Below are 24654 nucleotides of genomic sequence, written 5' to 3'. Positions count from 1 at the left end.
CCTGCATGTTAGGGCTGGTCGAAGAGCTCCTGGTGTCGTTGAAAGCAGCACTTTCAACAGGTATGGCTGGTCTTACTTGTCCTTAACTTATTAGATGTGTTTCCTCAGATAACGGCCAAAACAAATACAGCCTGCTCTCAAAGTATCAGTTTCTAAGGGCACAGTGATACAAAACGAGGATGTGGCCAAAGATTAACACTCACTTAAAATGTTGATATGTGTTTGTTGCTGTGCTCAATTGGCATTACAAGGTCTTGTGATAGTTACATGAAAGCTAAAACCAGCACATTTTCCGGCTGGGAAAGAAAAATAATGTGTAATTCGTGAACAAGGACGGTAGGTGGCGATGTGCGGATGTAATTTATGGAGATACCCGAAGAAGAAGTCTTCCGGAAATACGACTGCTCAAGCGGAAGCAGAAAATTTCAACATGGAGGTTGACGGTATTGATCATGTAGGTGTATTTTTTCTGCTGTTTTGTTGGTTTTATTGGTGTATTATCAAAGAAAAGTTACTATTGAGCGTTGAGTTGAAAAGCTTCTTTAAATCAGTGAGATTGAATTATTGTGCGACTGTGTTGTTAATAGTGAAATGTCACTTCATTCAAAACAATAACTGTATAGTATGCTGCCGGTTTGCTGTCTCATTGTAGCTAACCTAGCTAAGCTAAGGCTCACTGTGAATTGTCACTGAATGACTAGCAACGGTATGTCGGCGACTGTCCCCTCTGTTTTTGCATTAAGAATATACATCGGGTGATAAATACTACTTGAGATCATAATTCGTGTGAGAATTGCGAAGAGTGACCTCATCTAACTGTTATCCTAGTGTGAGTTAGCAGTTAGCTAAAGATAACGCTAGCTTTTGTTAATGTTTGTCAAGCTAGTAAAATAAATTGGTTGGGTAGTTACAGATATGGGGAGGCAAGTAACGTTGAGTTTGAGCCACTTCATTATTGTGTTGTTGCACAGGATGGTTTTTGGTAATGGTATTTTGCCGACCTTAAGTACCTCAATTGTGTCTACGCTTTAGTTTTAGGTAAAATCCAGGCACGATGTGTTGCCAGTCAGTGTTCACAGAAATTCATTATATTTGTGTTGTAAACGTAATTTAGCATTGTTTCGAAAGGAATTAATAAATACCTGAAAATTACTCGACAGGAATTGATCAATTGTTAAAATTATCATTTATCCATACGACATTGGAACTCTGGTAAAGTGTGACTGTTTTTTTTTTCTTTGACAGATGGAGATGGGGGAGAGTAAAGGTGGTTCAGGTCTCCGGCAATACTACTTGTCTAAGATAGAAGAGCTGCAGGTAAGCAAATAATATATATGCAAACTTTCAGCTAGTAATTTGTGTTGGGTTGCATAGCTTTTGCTTTGCTGTCCATCCTGAACTGCTGTTTTCTCAACAGTTGACGGTGAACGATAAGAGCCAGAATCTCCGACGTCTGCAGGCACAGAGGAATGAGCTCAATGCCAAAGGTACGCTGTTTTTCATTACCGCATCGCTTTCGATCATATAAAGCCTTGAAACTTTCCCTGTGGGTGGACATATTAAAATTCCATTTTTTTGGCTTTCAGTGCGTCTCCTTCGTGAGGAGCTGCAGTTATTACAGGAGCAGGGGTCCTATGTAGGAGAAGTAGTTCGGGTCATGGACAAAAAGAAAGTGCTGGTCAAGGTATGCTATGTACTTGTACTTTGTAGTGCATTGTACTTTTGAATACAAGTTCAGTTTTAATTAACACATCTCCTCGTCATTTTCAGGTGCATCCGGAAGGAAAATTTGTCGTGGATGTGGACAAGAACATTGACATCAATGACGTTAGTATTGTAGTTGTTGTAATCTTAATAATGGTTGCAAGGAAGGGTACTTGAATAAGTTTCACATTGTTATATTTATAATAACCAAACAGCACTCTTGTAAAACAAACATTATGCCTTTCAATTGTAACCACCGTAGCACAAGACGGAATAATAAATCAAGTCATATTTGCTCCTCTGTGCAGTCAGTAGCTAAGACTTGTCATTTATGCTCTAGGTGACTCCAAATTGCCGTGTGGCTCTGCGTAATGACAGCTACACCCTGCACAAGATCCTGCCCAACAAGGTGGACCCTCTGGTCTCCCTTATGATGGTGGAGAAGGTGCCGGACTCCACCTATGAAATGATTGGTGGCCTGGATAAGCAGATAAAGGAGATCAAGGAAGTGATTGAGCTGCCTGTCAAGCACCCAGAGCTGTTTGAGGCTTTAGGCATTGCACAGCCCAAGGTGGGTGATTGACAAGAGAACTGTCTCTTTTCTTGCCTGAGGTCAGAGAATTGGGTTCAGGGTCAGATGCAGAAGTGTGCTCCTGAAGCTGATTGAGACATTACAGCAAGCCTTATATGGTTGCAAACTGGAACACAAACCACTGCCTTTCAGATAAAGTGTCAAATTTGAATAACTGGAAAAGTTTTGTCATTGTCGCTTCAATAGTGACTGAGATTAAAGATAGTTAATAATATTATTAATTATCAGATTGTTGCTGAATAGTTTTGTGACAATCAGCTAAATGTTGCAGCTCTGGTCACAGGTGGTCTTCACCCATCAGTGCACAGATGGTTCTGATTTCTGTTCTGCTGTGAATGTGTGCAGGGTGTGCTGCTGTATGGTCCCCCGGGTACAGGGAAGACCCTGCTGGCCAGAGCTGTGGCCCACCACACGGACTGTACCTTCATCAGGGTGTCCGGCTCTGAGCTGGTCCAGAAGTTCATCGGAGAAGGTGAACTCTTCTGTCTCTTCTTATTGCAACAATCAAATTTATTTCTGTTCTTGATTAATTTTTTTAAAACTATCTGGTTGCATAACCCTGATTCCTGCCTCTCTTGCACCAGGTGCCCGTATGGTGCGCGAGCTGTTCGTCATGGCTAGAGAACACGCCCCCTCCATCATCTTCATGGACGAGATCGACTCCATTGGGTCGTCTCGCCTGGAGGGTGGCTCAGGTGGTGACAGTGAGGTGCAGAGGACAATGTTGGAGCTGCTCAATCAGCTGGATGGTTTCGAGGCCACAAAGAACATCAAGGTATCCCACACTCCTTGAAATAGTTCCATTTGTATTTTGTTGTTTAATCACAGGGACATTTTACATATTTACTGAGCCAGTTAAGAGTGCCCTGGTATGTATTTCATGCTTAAATGTAGGTTTATTGTGTGAATACTTTAACTCTCCCATGTATCATCTTTGAACAGTAAATAATGAATTGACACATTATAATATAGTTAGATGTACATTTTTAGGTGTTTATTATGTTTTCAATGATTAAACAAGGCTTGTATTAGAGGCAGGCCTGTTATTTCTATATTTTAGTGTTTGTGGGTTTGTTGAATTTCCTGCGTCATGCTGTTAACACAAACTCAACACGTCCTGTATCCCAAAGCCCTCATTTCTCAACCAGGCTTTTATTGTGAAACGTGCAGGAACATGTTGCAGAAAAGTCAATGTCATGCCAGGTTCCCTTCCACTTGAAATGTAGCTACTGCCATCTTGTGGTGCATGTACGTTACTACAAAATACAGTTTTGCTGAGACATTAACACACATACACCCACAGAGACTGAAACTGAACAGCACAGGATCTGAAACAGCAGGACTACATTGTTAAATGTATTAATTTGAAGAGATAGAGCTGAACATGATGCCTTATTGATATGCACAAAGTGACAACCTTTTAATTTGACTAAAATTTACTTTCTCTCAGGTCATTATGGCTACCAACCGTATTGACATCTTGGACTCTGCCCTGCTCAGGCCAGGCAGGATCGACAGGAAGATTGAGTTTCCCCCTCCAAATGAAGAGGTACAAACTTATACAATATAAACCAACTTGTTCATTCTGAGTTTTGTTTTCGTGTGTCTAAGGATATCTTAAATCTGCACCAACAGGCCCGTCTGGACATCCTGAAGATCCACTCCAGGAAGATGAACCTGACACGTGGCATTAATCTGAGGAAGATTGCAGAGCTGATGCCTGGAGCTTCTGGTGCTGAGGTTAAGGTGAGAAATGGTCCGCTAAATGGTATCAGTTGGGTGGTAAATGAAGGGAGCACACAGCTGGACTTACATTTTTTTGTGTGTGTTTTTTTTTTAGGGTGTTTGCACAGAGGCGGGTATGTATGCCTTGAGAGAAAGGAGAGTTCACGTCACCCAGGAGGACTTTGAGATGGCTGTGGCAAAGGTTTGTGTAACTGCCTTCTTTATTGTCTCAAAATGATTTAAACATGAAGTTCAGGTCCACCTCACATCTTCCTGTAGGAGAACGAAGCTAATCCCTCACCTCATATTTTTTAATGGGATGTTTCTCCCAGCGCCTTCGTATTAAGACTTATTGTTCCCCTCACAGGTGATGCAGAAAGACAGTGAGAAGAACATGTCGATCAAGAAGCTGTGGAAGTAAAAGGCCTTGTGTATTCTTGCAGTGCAAACACAAATGTATATTTTCCTCCTTTTGTTTATGGTTTGGTTTATAATTGTTACATAACTCGTTCTAAAGTAAATGGTTTCCCCAAATAAAAGTGGATGCTTCACGCGTTTTATTTCTCAGTGATTTATCCTCAAACAGTGCCAACACATTAAATCAACATGTTTTACTTATTTCAGACTGTTAAGTCAGGTAGCAGTAATATAAGTACAGTCTCCCGCATGAGCCGATGGTCCGCAGATCTATTCTTTCATTTTACAATTATACGTTTTGTAAATGCTAGATATGGCACTTCACATTGTAGCTGCTATTACAGTAGACGTTTCACATAACTGATCATACAGAGTGCAGATCTTTGAGTACAGCTTGCTTTAGGAGCTTTGTCCTACATGCATGTGCTACATACCTGTCAGAGCTGTTACGCTGCCATTGCACAGTTTAGATACACAGGATGTCATTTTACACCGAAGAATCTAAAACAAAGGCTTGACGTTCAGACTGATGAAGAAAGCTTTCAGTCGTTTTATGATACCGATTTAACTTGGCCAACTATCACAAGCCTGTGTTTGTGGAATGGTTAGTATGGCAGTAAACACTGGATCACTCCAACACTCAGAAGGCTTCCTGCAGTTTTATCTGTCCACACACGCACACGTCGTCCACGGATCCAACTTGAACCAGTCAGTCAGTGAAGCAGGTTAGCTCCTCAGCCAGGACACAGGCACCCACTGAGGCTCCATCTGCACCCTCTCCAGTACGACCTGGAGCTCAGCTAAGGCACTGGCTGGGTCCTCCTTCACCAAGATGTAGTCCACCCAATGGCCGTAGCACTCGTCCATCCGCTCAGCTGACTGTTTCATTTCCTGTAGGTCGTCCTCCTAGTCAGCACAAGGAAGGACAGAGGTTGATTGAGAGCAACATGCAGGTGAAAAAAAAAAGGTTTGTGGAAGTATTCAAGTTTCCTGTGGACAGTGTTTTCATGTAACGCACCGTGACGCCTACGCTGAGTGAGGAAGAGGAGCCGAGTGGTTTCCTTTGACTGTCATAGATGCGTGGCTTTACAAAGATGACATACGGTTTGAATTCAGCGGTACGCAGAGTCTTCAGCACCTGAATGTGGGGGGAAAAATGTTGTTAAATGTTAAGTCATGTGTTTGCACTATCAATACTCTTTATGTAACACCCTAAGTGCCTCCTAGACGTGGAGTTCACAAAATCTAATGAGTCTTTAAACATCGCACACATTCACAAACATTAAACAACAAAAGAACCACAAGTGAGGAAGAAAAACCAGGTGACATAAAAGCCAATAAGGCTTGAGTTACTTGAGTCTTTAAGCACCTTTCCGTTCACATTGAACTAAATTATCTGCATTGTTGATGGATTCCAAACTTGGTCATGCTTTAAAAATGTGACAAGTCAAATCTTATATCTAATTGAACGGTCAGATTAGTGATGCTAAAACCTGGAACACATGGCTGCTGTTCTACAATAACTCAGGGAAAGTCAGGGTCTTTATTGAGATATTAATCTCTGTGACAATATGAAACAAAGGTGACAATTTAGATCAGCAAACAACAAAAACAAAAAAACAACAACAACAAAGAAATTTAGACACTAACCTCTGGTTGCACATCCACCAGACAGGCCTTCTTTTGATCCAAAATTCGGTGAATGGACTCCATGCTGGTGCCATACAGATTATCTTTATATTCCCCGTATTCAATAAATCTGCAGAAACACAGCACCATCATGAATTAGAAATTAATGTGCACTGACTGAACAGAGGCCTTAATTAAATTTCCTCTTGATAGCCTGCATTCTTCACCATACAGTTACACTTTGTCGCACTTCATTGCTTGGTTCGAAAGATGAAGTGTCCAATACTCACTTGCCATTCTGGATGTCGGCCTCGAAAGCAGCTTTGTTGATGAAGTGGTACTCGACTCCTTCTCTCTCGTGACACTTTCTGGCTCGAGTGGTGTCTTCGGGCCATGTGTTCGAGCCCAGTCAGCAGGACGAGACGGTGGGAAGAGAAGATAATAAACTGAGCGCTTCTATGTTTTGTGGGCAACATTTTATAACAAGGTTACAAAACACACGCATAGCTAATGCATGAGTCATGATGATTTAACACCCATGCATTTGATCAGCCTCGCTGAGAGCAGCACAGTGCGTGTTCTCGTTGAGATACGAAGCTGTTTTTGTCAGTCTCGGGTCTAAAATTAGCTTTTTCATGTAACCGAGTTCAGCTAATTTGATGGCATATAAATGATTTTTTTTTTTTTTTACTGTGAATTCACATTCATTTATTAATCGATGATCCATTACCTAATCACATAGTGACGACAGGAAGTCATGATGCAGGCTGTATTAAATCAGGCATTACTTCAGTTTGTGTTTGTACCTTATATCACTACATTTAATCAGAAACTAGCGATCAACAAAACATCTAATCCCTCTGAAATGCAAGAAAAGAGCAAGGGTGGTGCAAATGTTGCCACATCGTAGCTAATTAGCTTTGGCATAGTTTTTCATACAAACTTCCACTGGATGAAGTCCAACGGTCATCAATTTAAATCCTAGAGCTACGAACAGGTGCTCAGGTGAAAGCTACAGCGTCTTTACAGAAAAAAATCTTCATCCCTAGCACAAGGCATATGAGATGTAAGGCCAAAGAAAACATCAAAAAAAAAAAACTTAATAAGCAAAACTTACGAGGCACAGCCAAACCATAACGCAGAGGATTTTCAGCAATCACCTTCTGTTTGAGCTCAGTGATTCGAGCTCCCAGGGAACCTGTGACCACAAAATAAACAGTCAGACAAGGTGATCATCAGAACGAGACTCAAAAGGAGAAATACTCTCAGTAATGCTCATAAGAGATGTGTTTACGAGCTTCTTCAGTGTCACTGAACCCCACAGTGAACGTACCGATCAGGACTATGAGACGAGGCCGTTCGCCAGGGCGGGGCAGATACTGTGTCACTTCTTCATAAATCAGGAACTCTGTGTGATTGGCATCTGGAGTTTGAGGTTCTCCTGGTGAGCACGGACGATCTTTCCTGAGGCGGAAACTTCTGCGCAGGCCGGCTGTGGTGAAAGACATGCAAAGGTAAGAAGGGCAGCGATCCACATCCTAAAACCCTCTCAAAGTCTATTTCAGACCACACTGTCACTTTGACACCTTCACCTTGAGAAACCTAAGTTATAAGCATAATGAAGAGCAAACAGACTATTGCATCAATTCAGTTTCTCCATGATTAAAATAATATCCTATGTCACACATCACACAACACAGAACAACACCATTAGAAATCAGTAAGAGTACCTGAGTAAAAATCCCATGAGAAAGCATGGCCACAGAAGGCAGGGGCTGTCTTACTCTTGGGAGAAACTACAGCTCATATTAGACCATTTATTCAGCCAGCTTAAATCTCATCAACAGAACAGACGCTTGCAAGCCATGCATGCCGTGTCTACCTCTTCACTAAACACAAGCGAAGCACCGTCAGCGTGTGGCGTGAGGACAGGCCGTTTGTGAAGCACAATGAGGCAAATGAGCTGCCACGAAGGCGCTGTGAGAAGGTCTGAGGCTGCAGCAGACTGCACAAACAGCCCGCCAGAGTCCACAAGTTCACACACACAAAGCTTTGAGCTTCTTTATACAAAGCCAGGGCATGAAGACACCCACAACAAACACACGGCCACTTATCGATCCTGTTTCACAATGAGGGACAACATCAGAGGTTCAGCTATTTTCAACCGCAATAGTTTTCACATCATTGTCCATCAAACTGGTCAATTAAAAACAAAAATCCACCATTGTTTCACTGTAGAGGTGCTTTTGCATTGCTTGTTAATGCTGCTTACCAAGTTTAACGTCAGTTTAATTCATGATTCATGTCTTTATTTTGCAGAAAGCTGACAGTCATGAAGCAGCTGTGTAAGAAAAGACTGTGGCTCTGTGAGGCTGCAGCTAGCATTAGCTCAAAGCACCATTGTGCCCAGTGCTAGCAGGCCCACACAATGTAACTCTTCAGCTTTGTTTAGCAAGTTAGCATGCTAGAAAGTATAAAATTTTGAGCTAATGATGGTGCTGGAGAAAAAGTTGGGGGATCACTCCTCTGGGGACTTCTAAACTCTTAAATACCAATGCTGTATTCATGCTATACCTCATACAATGGAGTGAGTCATTCTGTTAACTCATGACTTCATTCATTTTGCACTAAGCATGCCGAAAAGACTAATGAAGTAATGAAGCAACCACTTAACACATCTTTATAACAGTGTGTCTATGTGTGTAAGACTTGTCTGTGTGATGGAGTAAGATGTGAAAATAAGGTCCAGGTTAAAACGGCTGTGGTATCGCTTTCAGGCACACAGAAGCACGGCCACGTTAAGTCAGTAAGAGCAGCCAGGAAGCCTGATGAACAGCGTGGTGAGATTGTTAACCGAGACGTGAAGACATCAGTAGATCAGGTCAGGTGTGGCGGAACAAACAGATCTTTTCCGTGAACGGTTTTCTGAGGTGAGGCAGATTTTAAGCAGACACCTGTCCTAACCACTCCATCTGAACCACAGCTGGACAAAGCACTCCACGAGAAAACCTCTGGATTAACACACAGACTGAGCAGAAATGAGATGTTGCAGTGATTAGTACGAGCTCATTGATCGAGCCTCCTCACCTATGTCCTTTCCATTGAGAGCACCCTCACTGTCACAGTCTTCTGTGGGACGACATGCAGGAAGAGAAGACAGGGTAAGAGGAGGGAGGACAGGTTCAGGTTAAATGCAGTAACTACTAAGAGTTTGGGGGTACCAAGGCAAACAAAAGGGCGGTGTGGAGGAAAACCATCATTTGTGTTTTTTTTTTCTCTTTAGATTGAGGTGGGATGATAGAATTTCATTTAGAAATTCTGACCATGATCACATGGAGGCCATGCAGGGATGAATTTCTAACATGAGGGTTTGTCCACGTACCTCTCTCAGCACGATCATCTGACGTTAGCAATGCAAGGAATAACACAAAGCATCACTATAGAGGGTGACAGAGCATTACACCTGCTGCACTGTGACGTTACCACTGTCCTGCTCCTCGAGTACATGATGACGTACATTTAAACTGCTGAAGCACATTGTAAAACTTTACGACTGTGTTGCAAATGTGTCTGTATCTGAAGCTTATCTGCTTCACTCCATCTACATGTCCTATGTCGTTTATATAGCTTGACCTTAAAGCATGAAGTTCAGCGTTCATGCAGGTAGGAGTGGATCCAAGAAAAGAACGACCTCCACCACCACCTGGTGTTTTTCAAACCACTTTGTTTCATTCTACTGTTAAATTGGATTAGGAAACGAAACAGTGGATTACGTATTTTTGTATTTAGAGATTGACCTCCAGATCCCCTGTTCTCTTTCCATAATCTCTCTTTCTGTGTCTCCTTGTCTAGATGAGATTGAGCCAATACGACCTGTGTCTGTAGACCTAAGCCTCTCGTACATTTAAAGTTACACTGCAGGTTATGGGAGACAAGTTTTGATTGCAGACGTGACTTGGGCTTACATGTAGGAGCTTTGGGGGACACGGGGGTGGGGAACGAACCCATTTTCATCCTGTATCTCAGGCGCCTGGGAAAAACAAAAGCAATGGAGGAAAGATTTATTTTTGATCTGACAAAGGCAGACATTTTTTAAATCTTACACTTTGAACATAACGTATTGATTTGACAGCAGGGTTGATGCCGACTACCTCTCCTGGAACTGCGTAGAGGGAATGAGAGCAGCGCGCAAGTTACAGTCACGCATCCTCTTGGCCTGCCACCAGGTGGCGTCCTCCTGGCTGACGACCTGAAGAATGTCCCCCCTCTTAAAGGGAAGTCCCGCCTCTTGGCACGGCGTGGCCTTGTCCTCATAGGGCGTGTAGTCAAACAAAGCGCGGAGGTAAACCTTTAGAGCAGGAATATTCTGTTAGCAAAGTTTGATATTTGGGGAAATATGCTAATATTGGCTTTCTTGCAGAGAGTGAGATGAGGTGATTGATACAACTGTCCGTTAAATATAAAGCTAGAGAAGTTAGCTTAGCTTAGCTAGCCTGGCTCTTCACTGCTCCCAGTCAACATAACTTGTTGAATTTCCTCTCCCACTATGTTTCCTTAGAAATGCCTCTCTGATGGTCCAAAAGCTTCAGAAGCCCCCTCCCATCACACCTTTCCAACTCTGGATTGGAGGGAGCTCCGTCCAATCATTTCTGCAACTTTCTGCAACAGACAATCTGATATTCACGCTTCACACTGGGCGTGAGGAAGGAGGCAGGGTTTGAACTTCTCTCTCTGGCTCTCTTTTTTCTTTCATTTTTCATGTGAACAGCCGATGAATGTCTCCCAGGAGTGACTGTCTGAAAATCTGCTCTGATCGATGACCTGGCCCTGAGAGGTGCTGGTAGGTGGACTGTGTTGCCTTTTCTTCCCGTCTCCAGTCTTTATGCTCAGACAGTCGACTGCAGGCTGTAGCCTTATCCTGAATGGACGGATGTGAGAGTCGTATCAATCGTCTAATCTAAGTCTCAGCAAGAAAGCAAGTAAGTATTTCCCTAAATGTCGCATCCATGAATGCATTTATCAAGAAATCAATTCTGCTGCTTCTAATGAGACTGTCAGTGGGAGTTGCTGCAAGTCAATGATAAGAAAATTATTAAAAACATCAATCAATAAAAGACATTTTGCGACTGGTACGATGCTGCAGACAGAGGGGCCCTCACCCTGCTTTCCTTAAGCTTGTCTTCTTCTGCAACAGCTGGAATAATTTTCAGTGTGATGGAGCCTTGTGACTGGGACTGATGAAAGACATTAGAGCAGCAGCGTCATCCTCTGCATCCACAGTAATCATCAGGGAATAATCATTCAGTATCTCAACTAGTGTGATGCTTTTTTATCCCCTTTACCAGAATCTGACTGATTTCATCTGGCCTTTTGTGGGTTATCAGGTTTCCATTGACCTCGCGGAGCTCGTCCCCTACGTGCACCAGACCTGGAAAAACACACACACACACACAGACACACCGACTGAAAACAAGCCTACCAGTCAAGGAAAATACAGCAGAGGAGAACCCCGGCGTGTGCAGTACCACAGTGTTTTTAGTGTATGAGGCGCTGTTATGGAAATAAAAAAAAAAAATAAAAATTCTGTTGGCACAAAGTCGATAACATCTCCATGGCAACAGCCAGGAGTAACCCTTGTTTGTAATCTCAAAATATGCAATCTCGTGGCAGTAATCTCAAGGATTTGATCTCTGTAAACAGTTGAGGGGGTTACACAACGTAATCTCCTCACTTCTCTGTCTGTGTGTGAGCAGAGATAAGAAAGTCCTGTTGGGAGGGAAGTTCCTAATCGACATCAAAGTGGAACAGAGAGGATTTCACTTTGCTTCTGTAGTCAAGATGATTTCTTATGGCACTTTGCTGCAGCCGAGCTGTGATTTTATCTTATTTCTTCCACTGAAGTAATCTAAAAAAAACTGTATTACTGGTCTTATTATTTGTGTGAGCACTGGTTTGTCTCACCGCTGCGGTCAGCTGCTCCTCCCCTCATGATTCTGGCTACAATCACGGCACCTGTCGCCTCGTCTCTCCGGATAGTTGCTCCCTGGAAAAAGGGCAACAATAAAATTTGCAAACACATAATTAAGCTTCAGTGGAGATACTGATACTTGATCATCAAGTATCTCATCTCTGGAAATGCCTTAAAGTCCCTGGTTCTTCATGCTCTTGCTAATAATCACAAGGTTAAATTTCTTACATACATTTCTTTGACATTTCAGGGGTTTCAGCTCCATCCATTTCAGTAAATCCTTTAAAGTCAAAGGAACAGTTCAACATTTTGGAAATACATGTAATAGATTTTTTGTTCTGTAGAAATAAGAATATCGATACCACTCTCATGTCTGTACCCTAAATATGAACCTACAGCCAGGACATGGTCATCTTAGCTTAGCATAAAGACTAGAAACATGGGGAAACAGCTAGCTTGGCTCAGACCAAAGGTGGCAAAATCTGTCTCAGCAAAGATTAAACAAACATATCATTTGTTAATTGGGCACTTTAGAGGTTCTGGTACAGTTAGTTGATAAAGATTCTTCTGTTTATGTCAAGCTAAGCTGACCAGCTGCGACTGTAGCTTCAGCCTTACATTTGCAGCCATGAGCACTATTGATCTTCTCATCTGACTTTTAGCGAGAAAATGCGTATTTTTCCAAAATGTCAAACTATTTCTTTAGGGTTAGTTGGTCGTTTGGACAATATTTGATCTGCACATCCTGGAAAACAACTAACACATCATCAAGAGAGATGAGCGGTCCCACGAGTGAAAAGAAAACCATGATAATCCATCATATTCTCTCACTTTTGGATCAAACTGGGTTTTGATAGGCAGATATTTAGCAACATTATATATGCTTTTTGCTGCACACTGTGTCACTCAGGCAGTTAAAAACAAATCTATTGTTTGTCCTTTGCTTCAAGGATTTCCTTGAGAATGGATTTTTTTTTTAATAGCATCACACAGAGACACACATTGACGCCCTGGAGCTCTCTAAAGCTTCAAAGCTGCTCCATTAAAGTAAATGAAGTCTTAAAGCCTCACTGGAGGGCACAGCTGTTGAGGGAAGGGAGAGCTCTTATTTTGCCTCACCAGGGGCTCCTTGTTCTTTACCAGACGGACAATCTTGACCGACTCTTCCTCCAGGTCGTCATCCAGATCCTCCGGCAGTGGCGGCAGCACCGGGTCAAAGTTCTTCTGGGCCACGGTGTCGTGGGCTGACAGCACTGCCTTTACCAAACAATACACAGACACGTGCACAGATAGGTTAGATTTAAGAGCTTGACAACAACAACAACATAAAGAGAGCAAGAAAAAACAAATAATACTCCAAAGAAAAGCCATCAAAAGTGTGCTGTGTGGGCAGGGAGACACGAAACAAAGAAAAAAGGGAGAAAAAAAGAGAGTTCCGCTTTCACGGCCGTCATCTCTTCCCGCTCCCCAGAGAGCCAATAAACTGAAGGCAATCACTTGATAAGAGTAATTAAGCGGTCTGCACTGCGTCTAGGGGACAGGGGGAAGGGGTACAGACAGCTCTGACGCTGCCGTTATGTAACAGATGATCGACTTAGATGAAAATCAGAGCAGCTCATGGAGAAAGCACTGACATTAAAGAGAGCAGACCTCAGAAGGAATGAGAGGAGAGACACTGTCCTGCAGCTGTAAGACAAAGGAAACTAAACGTATATGCGTGAGTGTACCTTGAGGTGAGGAGTGCTCAGCAGGAGAAGCAGCTCTCGCTCATCGTCCTCCAGCGCTCCATTCTGAAGCTCCTCTGCCAGCTGACGATTTCAAGATCAAATATTTCAATACATCTCCTCAGAAAATTGCCTTTGCTAGATTACCAGAAATGTTTACTTGGTATTTGATTACAATATTATGTTCAGCTTTAGTTTGGCTTCGACATATTGAGGAAAGGCTGCACCTACATCCTCTGCCAGACAGGAGGCGCTGTGCAGAACAGGAGTTGGGCTGTGTTTCTCATACTGCCTCAGTTTGTCATGGATCTGTACAACAAATGGCACAAACATGCACAAAGACTGACTTAGCTTCACGACATTTGGTGTTTTTCAGAATGTGAAATCTGTAAAATACTAGATAAACATTTCATATTATTTGCAGCATTGCAGATTGTTCACAATCTCAAGTCGTCACTTCTACTCAGACATGTCTGCTGTACCTTCATGAGGTAACCAAGGCTCTTCTCACTGAAGACATCTTTGAGGAAGACCAGGTCCTCTTTATGGTTTGCATCAGGGTGGAGCTGAGAGGTGAGCAGGGCCAGAGTCTCATGCAGCCCTACACATCATCAAAAACAGGAGTTATGTGTTCATCGGCCATTCAAACACCCATTTTCTATCATGAGCTACAACCTAGATAACAAAAAAGATGCAATCAGAATGCAGCCATTTGCAAAAAAATGTGTTCACAAAGTGGTGAACCTCGCTCCATCCTCACCCAATCATGACACTATCACCTGTTACCAATGAACCTGTTTACCTGTGGAATGTTCCATATCCATTTGAACATGTTAGCTGTCTTTTTTTAGGAATTATAATAAGAACCAAATGCACTTTGATCTATTTTGATACCGTTTCATTAGACATCAGGTTGTCTTTTTTCCAAACACAAGGAAACAGCTGAATGTTGAGTGAACTGACATTCTAATCAAAGTCCTCCAGGCCCAAAGTCTTCCTGAAATCCAAAACATTTCCTCTTTTCAGTAGAAACTGTATGGCTTAGTTTAGTCCTCCAATATCTGCCTTTGCAAAGCTGTAACCGCCCTAAGTTCTGCCCCAGATTTCAATGAAACTAACTATCATTTGTTGTCAGCAGGTTGATGTCTGGGTACATCCAAAAAGACTAGTATGGCTCCCAAGTAAAGTCTGAGATGATAATGATCTTTTTGTCATGTACAATAAACTCCAGTAATGTCTGCTCGATATAAGCACTTGCATTAATTATAAGCATATATATAAAACATCAGAGGGAATGAACAAGTAAGTTCAAGCATATGTTTGGCTGTACCTGTGCTTGCAGACACGATGGGCATGGCTTCAATCATTCAGAGGAGGCAGGAGGGGGAGAACAGGGAGGGAGGGAACACAAAGCCGGTGAATTCCCTCCACTGGAGTCCTTCTGCTCCTCACGTGCGGCCAAGGTGAAAATTCGGGCACACAGCTGGGAATGGGAAGAAAAAACAACAACCCCACATTGTGATTCTTAGATTTGCATTATTTTTTGTTTCAGCTGGATTAATATGAAAGTAGCAGTGTGTTTTTATCTGCACCTCAGGATTAAAAATCAGCCAGTAGGTGCAACAAAAACTTAAGGGTTGTTGCTGCAAACATGGACCAATAATAGAGAGCGCAGTGAAGTCAGACAAATTAATTTCAGTGCCTTGGAGCTCACTTGGTAGAGCACATCATTTCTCTTTAAAATTACTGCTTAATGTAAACACATTTTAAAAAGGGCAAGCGGCCAGCCGTGCTTCGACAGTGATGAACACACTCATTACCCTGCTGAAGTTTCCATGTAAGTAATATCTGCTCTCATTACTGACAACTGTGTGACTGGCAAACTGGAGGAAAGTGACGTCAAACTGCACTGACCACTTTCGTCCAATAGGATCCTTCACCTCGTTTGTCACCATGGCAACCCCACAGTACCAACGTGTTTACACTTGCAGTGTCTCGCAGATTAGATTCATTAAATGCTATTTGAGTTGTGTCACATTATTCACTTTGCTAGTTTGGTGCAGTGAAGCATGTGGCCTCAATCTGGCATCATGATTACATTTTATTCATTCATTTTTTTTTCTCAGGTTTTCAAACTCATCTCCAAACGACAGATTTCTTACTACCTTGCACATTAGCTGCCAATGGAAATGTGTGGTTGAAACTTCCATTTGTGTTATGCCAATAACATCTATGCTGGTGGTAACTACAGCTGAGATTAGGCCACATAATCAAATGACAGAAAACATGGCAATTTTGGTAATGGGTTAATGGTTTCAGACAGGATCAAACGATATCGATCCAGGAAGCAGTGTGCATACAGTAAATGTATGTGCATAAGCAACAGTGCAGTTTCCTGACAATCCAGATCAAAATGGCTTAGTACACACAGCATATTCAGTATTCACATACAGATTAGCATTTACAGTAGATATCGTTCATTTATCAAGCTAAAATGCACGTGATCCTCTGGTTTTAGCTTCTAAATGTTTAGGATTCACAGTCTTCCTCATTATTATTAGTAAATTAAAAACCTTTGGGTATTAGACTGTCGGCTGGATAAACAGTGAAATGTGAAGGTGTCAGCTTTGGCTCTGAGAACCTGATGGATATTTTTTTGACTATTTTCTGGCATTTTATACACAAAAAAAAAAATCAATAATGAAAATAATAATAATATTTGAAGCCCTACCGGTACCAAGTGGTAAGCCTGAATACTAAAAAGCTTTCAGACACAGAAAAGCAGTCAGACTTTACCAGGATTCAAAATATTCTGACAAATGAACAATGAACTGCTGACAATGACTCTTGTACATTTTAATACTGAGTTACATTAAGTCATGCAGATTTTTCAACATCACCTTATTTTAAAGCACTTTTTTTCAAAGAGGAAACACAATTTGGCAGACAAATAGACATTTACCAATAAAAAGGTAGCTGATGTTATGTTCATATATGTTACAGGTTGAAGTGAGGAGGATGATGTACATTTTGCTCCTCAGCTGTCCTGACACAGTACTGCATTGGTTAGACTGCAGCCTGATCTTCAGTGATCCACGTTCTTAATTAACAGTCCCTGCAGTAAATGGTGTGAAGCAGCAGTATGTTCATCACCTGCTGTGTACCTGCTCCAACCTTACAACTGCTGGCTGTGTGGGAGGGAGGCTTGAGCACTAACAGACACATCTGTGGGAGGGTCGCAGTAATAAGATGCCAGGTGAACATAGTGTTTTGGAGTATGCTCAGTCTTCAACCTACACATATCCCTTTACTGTCTGCAGGCTGAAGGGCTTTGCAGCTGGCAGCAAGGTACTGAAACCTTCTGGTTGCATTCATGAAGGCAATTATTCTGTCACATCCAGCAGCAAGCATTAATTCTATCTAGATAAACAGACCAGACTATGATTAAGGATGTATGCCGTCCACTGTTAAATCCAATCCTCCCAGTTTGAGAGAAAAAAAGCTTCCGACAACTCTCCAAAAGGGAAATATTAAATGTTTGTATCCTAAAGTATACGTTCTCCGCCTACAGTGGACCAGAATTCATTGCGACCACCAGTTGCATCTGTATTTAGTCAAATATAATGATGTGTTCAATGGAAGTTTGTAATCTGAACAACCAGGAATGACACACAGATAATCTCTCTCCATCATGTTTTCAGGACAGGAAGCGGTGCTTCATTATTAGAAAAGGAAAAAATACAGATTCAAAAGAGATAAATACAGAGTATTTGGAAACAAATCAACACTTGCCTGGACGCCACTCTAGAGACACCAGACAAAACAAACAAAACAAAAGTCTGTGTTTTTCACTCTGGAAGCAACATTTCCTTTCAGAAGGAAACTACAACAACAATCCTGCAGCATTTTCTGGCTCATTGTTAAGACATCCACGATTATCACAAACACACACTTCACGTCCATAATCACAAGCCAGAAGCACCTGATCAGCATGCTAGCAACACAGCAAGCCGTCAAGCCCTCGTCAAATTTATTTACTGTTAAGACACATGAATGGAGACATCCATCAGCCCGAATAATTTAATGTTACTGCTGAATATATTTTCAGAAATCAGTTATACCCACAGGGATTTGCCTATGAATACAAGGCAGGAGAAATTGTACTTTGGTATCTTAAGAGTTTTTAAAAAACAATCACCACTTTTTCTTTCTGTCTTGTTCTGACAATTATAGCAAAACAGTGCTTTACAATTGTCTTGTGCTAATTCCTTGTCAAGTTCTGCCACTTACTGGTGACATTTTCCTCTGGTGGGCTGGAGAAAACACAGCTGCTGCCAAGGAAATTTCTAGTTTGGAAATAAACTGATTGAAGGCTGGATGGCATCGTGCCAAAGTGGCAATTAGAATAAATGGCCACAGCGCAAACAGTCCTTCATTTAGCGGGTGACAAGTGTTCATAAAGCTCAGGTTGGAGCCGTGTTTAAAATGTAATGCATTCAATTGTGTCTCAGAGTGCTGAGTGTTGAGTGTTGATGACAAAAAAAGCTTTTTAAGCTACTCTGAAAAGAGCTATTACATGTTTTAACTGACTGTCTGTTCCATGTTGCTGGTCTTTCAGCACCACATGGATACTGATGGCATTATTGGAAACATTTGATAATCAGATGATTTTCCATACAACCTACTGGAAGATAAACACCACGAAACATCTTCATTTCCTCCTTCAGCATTTGATATCATACTCTTTTTTCTTTTGATAGTACAGGTGAAGGGAGACAGGAAAGCAGGGGAGAAAGAGGGTCAAACCCGGGCCGCTGCAGTGAGGACCCAGCCTTGATGCGTGGTGCGTGCTCTACCAGGTTGAGTGAGCGAGACGCCCCTACTGCTTAAAGGAGTACTTTAAGATTTTAGGAAATACGACTATTTCCTTTCTTGCCGTCAAATGAGAAAAACGATACCACTCTCTTACCTGTACAGTAAATATGAAGTCAGATGTGAAACTAGATGCAGATTGTTAGCTTAGCTTAGCATAAACACTGGAAATGGGGGGCACTGCTAGCCTTCCCTACCAGCACCTCTGAAGCTCACTAATTAACACCTTATCTCTATTGTTCAGAGCCCCGCTACCTGATTCCCCCTCCTCCACTGTTGATGCAAAGGTAAACTAACCCTCTGTTTCATATTTACTGTACAGTCATGAGTGATATCAATCTTCTCAAAACATCAAACTAATCCTTTAATGTGCTGTATAATATCTTTTACTGCTGCGCTTAAGTAATCCACACATGCTAACGACAGACTAGCATCATCACTGTCTTGTAATTATATGTTGTCCATGCAGGATCACTGCTGGAGCATGACATGACCCTTGACCTCTCCACATGAGTGGCCCTCAATCAGGCATCGATAATAATACCAACAGATTGATTCAGTCTAATGCTGTACCACCAGCAGCCTGCCTGTCCCTTCATTCACTCACTCAGCAGGGCAGCAGCAAAGTAGCACTTTTAAAAAATCCATTCTGCACATTATCAGGTCAGACATGCAGGCCTGCAGTGCCAACTAGCATAAGGCATGGTGGTCATATTTATTCAGGTTTGTTTAATGCTTCGCTTCTCTGTCAGCAGGATACAGAGCCTGGATCTGTAGAATGACAATCCACAAAATATGAAGGGCAAACAGGTTGACAACAAAGGCAAAAGCAGGGTTTGATATTGCGGCCATTAGATCAGTCAAATTCATTTAATTTCACACCAAAATTACTTTCAAAGGGATAACACTGGGTTATTTTATTGCTAACAAATCCCATGAAAAGACAAAAACCAACAAAGTACTATAGCAAGATACATTTGAAACCGTTAAGCTTTGGACTGTAAAAAAAAAAAAAAAAGCCTAAAGATGGAGGCATTACAAAGTTTTTTCCTGTCAGCCTGAAAACATTCACCATTTTTCCTCAACCTCACTGCTTCTGCAAATGCCGCTCGCTACATCTGTAGGACAGACGTGTCCTCCAGCTATCTGTTGGCCATCACACAACCTCACTTCAATGAGAAAACTTGGTTGTAACAACAAAGCGAACAGTTCTGGGGTAAATCCTCTCGCTCCTCCTTTGTGTTTCCCTGCTCTCATTCAGCCCTCCTCCCTGCACACTTGGCCAGCGTTCCTGACCTTCTTTCCCTCCGTCTCATCCTCCCTCCATCCGACCCCCTCTTTCTAATTACAAGAGGCTGAGAAGTGCTTAAACCCGACATCTTTCTGAGTTTTTCTGCCTCTCACTTGCTGAGTCTATCGTCTAAATACTTAAGGTTCCCACCGGCCATATGGCGGTATTATCTATCCTCCTTGATTTAAGACGGCAGGGCTCGCGGCTGTGTGCATCACTCTGGATTTCAATGAATACAGTGAAGCAGATTAGAAAGGACTGGTAGATTAGAAGGGACACTGAATGGCAGCAAGGATGTAGCAGAGGCAACACTGGAAAGCATTTAGTTACCAATGCCAATACAGGTTGATAGGGAATGGATGTTTTCATCAAGGAGGAAGAACTCTACAGCAAACAAAAATGAATGCTGAGAGCGGGAGAAAGCAACAGTTTTAATATCTGATCATTTTTAAGTGATTTGTCCAATAACATGCAGGTTTCTGCTCTTCCAGTGTGAGGATTTGCAGCTTTTCTCTGTCTCATATCATTAAAAACTCAATCCCTTTGGGGGTTTTAGCCACGATAGCACTGCAGTTCTAGGTATGGTAGCATGTCAGTTAGTCATTCTCCACTTTTGTGCAGACTGAAATGTCTTTGACATTTGGTTCAGATGTCCACATCCCTGCTGATCCCCTGACTTTTCATCTTTTCCCTATACTTTGGTTTATGACTAAATACCTGCAAAACTAATGACATTCCCAACAGGCCCAGCTTTGGCTTACTGCTAATTAGCAAATGTTAGCATGCAAACACTAACCTAAGATGGTTAACATGGTAAACCTGCATCACAACATCAACATGTGTGCATTGTCAATGTAACGTTAGCATTTATTCCAAAACCATGTTGTGCCTCACAGAGCTGCTAGCACGGCTGCAGACTGGAAGACGCCATCTTGGGTTTAGGGAACTTGTGACTGAAGTTGTATAGAGTGACACCCCTATACTCCCTTTAGAGGAGGGTAATTGTCAATAATATAGGTTATCACTCAAATGAATTGGAAGAGCCATCAGTCGTCTGTGAGAATTTGCTGGCAGAAGAAAAAATATAAGGAAAACTTGACTTTAACTGTATGAGCAGGAATAAAAGATTTAGTGGATTTGCTTACTTTACTCGTCAACAATGAATTACTCATATTTTGTTGTGTCCACCTCTGAAGTTTTCTTTTTAATCACCATGTCTCAGTAACATTGGGGGCTTTGGGAGTTGCTCAAAGGGACTTCAACAGGCTGAGTGTGTGTATAATCATAATAAAAGCAGTTTAAGGTATTATAAAGCCAACTGTTTGACCTTGTGGTAATCACTTGATCTTGTTTACTACTACACCTCCTGAAAGCTCACTGGTGCTGTGATGTTTCTCATCTTATAAGGCTGTATAACCTGGCAGGTCTCCATGGCAACATAGTAAAGCTGTCAGCTGAGTGTTCTTCATTGTTTTGTCATTGGGTTTTAATATAATATCGTGTGTGTACTCGTGGCTTTCCCCCGGCTCCCGGCGCTCACGTGAGCGCGCTGGATCGTTTCATACTAACATGCTTCAGATGCTCTGTATCGCAGAGCACTGAGGTTTACGACTGACAGTAAAATCCCTTCTATGCTTGGACTGATTAGAGTTTTCCGCTGCTTAACTCTGCCTCTCCGGCTCTGCCTCCTCGTCATTTATCTTCACAAAACTTGACCGTGACGATATTATTCATCCCGCTGCTAAACCATACACAGGCACCATCTACAGTCAGTGCATTACTTTATTATATGTCATTTTGCTCAGAGAGCTTAACCTATGTGTCTGTCCTCTCCACACACACAAACATGCACGAACGCCACCTGTTTGCCAGACTCATTTGCTGTTGGACGGGTCCCGAGAGGGAGGCGGAGTGGGGCGAGGTCGCCGATACGCTGCTGATGCCATCTGCCCACCACTCTGCGTGTGTGTGTGTGTGTGTATGTGTGTGTGTCCCATTGATGCCACCCACATGGCTGATCTGACATATTTGGAGATGACAGATTTCATTCCAATATCCGTTTGGAAAAAAAAAAAAGAAGTGGCCTGTTGTACATTTCGCAGAGGTATTAAGATAATCTATAGCAACTCCACAAAAGATTTAAAGTGTGCTTCTCATTTCAAAGAATTTAATTATTTCTATTGTCTTTACAAAGTGGATTAAAGGTACTCTGTCTGCATCCCAAACAGGATCATTCAGTCTATGGAATGCCAGGAAATAGTGAAATAATACAAGGCAATGTCATTTGCTCAACCAGAAGTCCAAAACTCAAATGATATTAAGTTTAAAATGATATATGACAAAGAAAAGCGGCTCATCTGAGAAGCTTGAACCAGAGAATATTTGGCATTTTTCTCACTTTTCTGGCTCAAAAAATGACAAATAATAAATAACTCGCCAATTATTTTTCTGCAGATTGACGATTTGCTTCTGCTTTAATCCTAAAGTCAGTGTGTAGGATCCACATGGAGGAGAGGACTCTCTGTGTTCTATGCAAATCGGTATGCTCCCAACACAAGATGATAACTCCTGAATAGATCAGTCTGTCAGCCAAACACTAAATCTTTTATCTACGTGCAGCTAACCTTGAGATTTACTTCAGATTCATTTCAGTGTGGTAGGATAAAAAAAAAATGCTTGAAATAAACTTTAACACAAAAAAAGTAGTGCAGAGGAGGTCAGACAGCTTTTCAGAGGCTTAGAGGATGAACATCACTTCAGAACACCTTCAGCGTGCCCACTGACACTGCAGGAGAACAGAATCATTTCTAGCGTGGGGAGATTGAATTTGGCTTTGTGTCTGAGGTGAAGGAAAGCCAACCTTTGTGTGTCTCTTTCTCTCAGGAGCCAATTCCAGAATTTCAACAGCCCACAATAGGTTTTCGGGGCAGAGGAGGACCTTGACAAGATGGTTAATGAAGTGCCAGCTTGGCTGGTGGGGAGCCAAAGTTTAGAGGCTGCAAATAATGTCCTCTTCCCAGTCAAATAATTTGGCTGAATTACTTTAAAAAAACACAATATCTTCACCCAAAACATGACAAAAATAATGATGTAGGAAGACAAGTTCCTAGTCCAAGGCTTCCTCTTAACCTCTACACGGGTGCTCATTTTCCCTCAAGTCTTTGTTTACTAAACCCTGACCTTCATTGAATCTCTCTGACTCTCCTGAAAGCCAATGAAGCCATAAAACATAAAACCCCGTCCTGGCCTGCAGCAAAACCTGACCGGGTCACAGCTAAAGGCCCGTCCGTCCTGCCGACCCCCCTCACAAGAACTGCGCTGTCAATAGTGATCACCTTCTTCCTTTTAATTTACCAGAAGGGGAATGGTCATTTTCAGTCATTTAATTAGCTTAATGTAGTCTCTGATGATGTATGACCTCATGCAATATTATCTTCCCGGAGTTGTAATCAATCACAGGTGATACACACCCCTCATTAACATGCAGCACGCTCAGGCGTCTACTCAAACCTTAATTCATTAAACTGAAAAAAAAAAAAAAAAGCCTGAATAACAAAAAACATGTGCACAAAACAGATTTTTTTTTCTTTGCTCCGTGAAGATTTGTGTCCCTTAAGACTAACCTGACTGTGTCCCTGAAGCCATCACTTGGTCTCTTTGTCAGACAAACGAACAGCCGGAAAGAGACGCGCAGAGTTGAGTCGGTGCACGTTAGCAGGTATTCTTACCTTGTTGAGGTTCCCCTCAGCCTCCGCGTTCCTCTCTGAACCCGACACCGCTTCTGTTCCGCCACCAGCCTGCCTTCTTTTCCGCTCTCTGTCTTTCTTTCTCTCTGTCTTCAGCTGACGGCCACACACAAGGTTTTATTTCTCCGCTCCATCCAATCTACCGCTCAACGAGCCTCCCCTTCCCCCTCTGTCAGCTTGCTCTCGCGCTCCTTCGCTCTCTCTCTCTCTCTCTCTCTCTCTCTCTCTCTCTCTCTCTCTCTCTCTCTCTCTGCTGCATTCATGTGCACCTCGTAATCGCCATGATCCCAAATTCACAGATTTCAAAATGGCTAATGCTGCTGTCCTGTGTACATTGGACAGGTTTATTTGGCTTTTTGTTCCTAAAAACAATAAAGTACAGGATATAAAGTGTGACCTGCATTATTATGTAATCTTGTGACCCTGTACTTTGCTCGCTTGGTGGATATCCTCAAAAAATGTTGTGTATGCTGAGGGTAGGGCGGCAGATGTGATAGTGACAGGGATCCATAATATTCACACATTTACAGTAAATGTACAACATTTATGGAAGTGTATTTCTGCTGGGAAAAAAATAATAAGAATTATGACAGATATCCTCATGGTTTTCAACTGAAGAGCCTCAAAACTTTGGGATATTTGCCTTATCATGAGTATATCAATTTTATTTTTTACTGTTACGATCATTTTTCTGATTGTTCTTTTCCTGGATGTTCTTAACCTACGACAAAACCAATCCCCTTCTTTGGGGCTTTGACAATGGCGTCACACTTCACATACTAAACTACACGCATATATTTAGAAACATATCCTTGCAATAAATCAAGTTGTTGTTCCTTTTACTACATATTCTGATGTAAAAACAAAACTCTATTGCTAGAACCCTTGTGTTCACACCAAAACACCAATTTTTAGCCCGATTTCACTGAAGAACAATGAAATAATTAACTTCTTGGCCATTCAGGTATCATGGAAATCTCATTACT

The 24654-nt window shown here is 42.0% G+C and overlaps 2 protein-coding genes across 5 annotated transcripts; one reads left to right on the top strand and one right to left on the bottom strand.

Annotated features, from left to right (window-relative positions):
• Window positions 1-383: 383 nt before the first annotated feature.
• On the top strand, window positions 384-4558 carry psmc5 (proteasome 26S subunit, ATPase 5). Of its 3 annotated transcripts, XM_076759138.1 has the most exons (12): window positions 384-454; window positions 1246-1317; window positions 1418-1487; window positions 1587-1684; window positions 1771-1827; window positions 2045-2275; window positions 2642-2768; window positions 2881-3071; window positions 3747-3845; window positions 3932-4042; window positions 4137-4223; window positions 4389-4558. In XM_076759138.1, the coding sequence occupies exons 1-12, from the start codon at window positions 431-433 to the stop codon at window positions 4440-4442; spliced, it is 1221 nt and encodes a 406-aa protein (XP_076615253.1). In that variant the 5' UTR covers window positions 384-430; the 3' UTR covers window positions 4443-4558. The 3 variants fall into 3 exon arrangements, with proteins under 3 accessions (XP_076615253.1, XP_076615251.1, XP_076615252.1); XM_076759136.1 differs by having other exon boundaries at window positions 3932-4223; XM_076759137.1 differs by lacking the exon at window positions 4389-4558 and having other exon boundaries at window positions 3932-4320.
• On the bottom strand, window positions 4556-23860 carry LOC143338606 (MAGUK p55 subfamily member 3-like). Of its 2 annotated transcripts, XM_076759134.1 has the most exons (20): window positions 23651-23860; window positions 15090-15242; window positions 14242-14360; window positions 13991-14068; window positions 13763-13843; window positions 13155-13292; window positions 12029-12110; window positions 11410-11495; window positions 11227-11301; window positions 10219-10415; window positions 10033-10097; window positions 9450-9467; window positions 9155-9196; window positions 7798-7863; window positions 7401-7559; window positions 7185-7265; window positions 6358-6451; window positions 6089-6197; window positions 5457-5576; window positions 4556-5344 (listed from the first exon to the last, which is right to left on the bottom strand). In XM_076759134.1, exons 2-20 carry the CDS (start codon window positions 15124-15126, stop codon window positions 5165-5167), a joined length of 1827 nt encoding a protein of 608 aa, XP_076615249.1. In that variant the 5' UTR covers window positions 15127-15242; window positions 23651-23860; the 3' UTR covers window positions 4556-5164. The 2 variants fall into 2 exon arrangements, with proteins under 2 accessions (XP_076615249.1, XP_076615250.1); XM_076759135.1 differs by lacking the exon at window positions 7798-7863 and having other exon boundaries at window positions 23651-23842.
• Between the last annotated feature and the right edge of the window lie 794 nt (window positions 23861-24654).

Source organism: Chaetodon auriga, chromosome 20 (assembly GCF_051107435.1).
Source record: "Chaetodon auriga isolate fChaAug3 chromosome 20, fChaAug3.hap1, whole genome shotgun sequence".
Taxonomy (NCBI): Eukaryota; Metazoa; Chordata; class Actinopteri; order Chaetodontiformes; family Chaetodontidae; genus Chaetodon; species Chaetodon auriga.
The sequence above is the reverse complement of the archived record's forward strand: the minus strand, read 5'-3'. Positions and strand labels throughout refer to the sequence as shown.

What these genes read in the sequence shown, in the direction of transcription:
- psmc5 (XM_076759136.1), top strand. Translation starts at nt 431, where the DNA reads ATGGAGGTTGACGGTATTGATCAT. An exon ending in AGGTTGACGGTATTGATCAT is followed by an intron (nt 455 to 1,245) that starts GTAGGTGTATTT and finishes TTTCTTTGACAG; the next exon opens with ATGGAGATGGGGGAGAGTAA. An exon ending in TAGGCATTGCACAGCCCAAG is followed by an intron (nt 2,276 to 2,641) that starts GTGGGTGATTGA and finishes GAATGTGTGCAG; the next exon opens with GGTGTGCTGCTGTATGGTCC.
- LOC143338606 (XM_076759134.1), bottom strand. Translation starts at nt 15,126, where the DNA reads ATGATTGAAGCCATGCCCATCGTGTCTGCAAGCACAG. An exon ending in CTCATGGGATTTTTACTCAG is followed by an intron (nt 7,560 to 7,797) that starts GTACTCTTACTG and finishes CTTTCACCACAG; the next exon opens with CCGGCCTGCGCAGAAGTTTC. An exon ending in CACTCAGCGTAGGCGTCACG is followed by an intron (nt 5,345 to 5,456) that starts GTGCGTTACATG and finishes TGTGCTGACTAG; the next exon opens with GAGGACGACCTACAGGAAAT.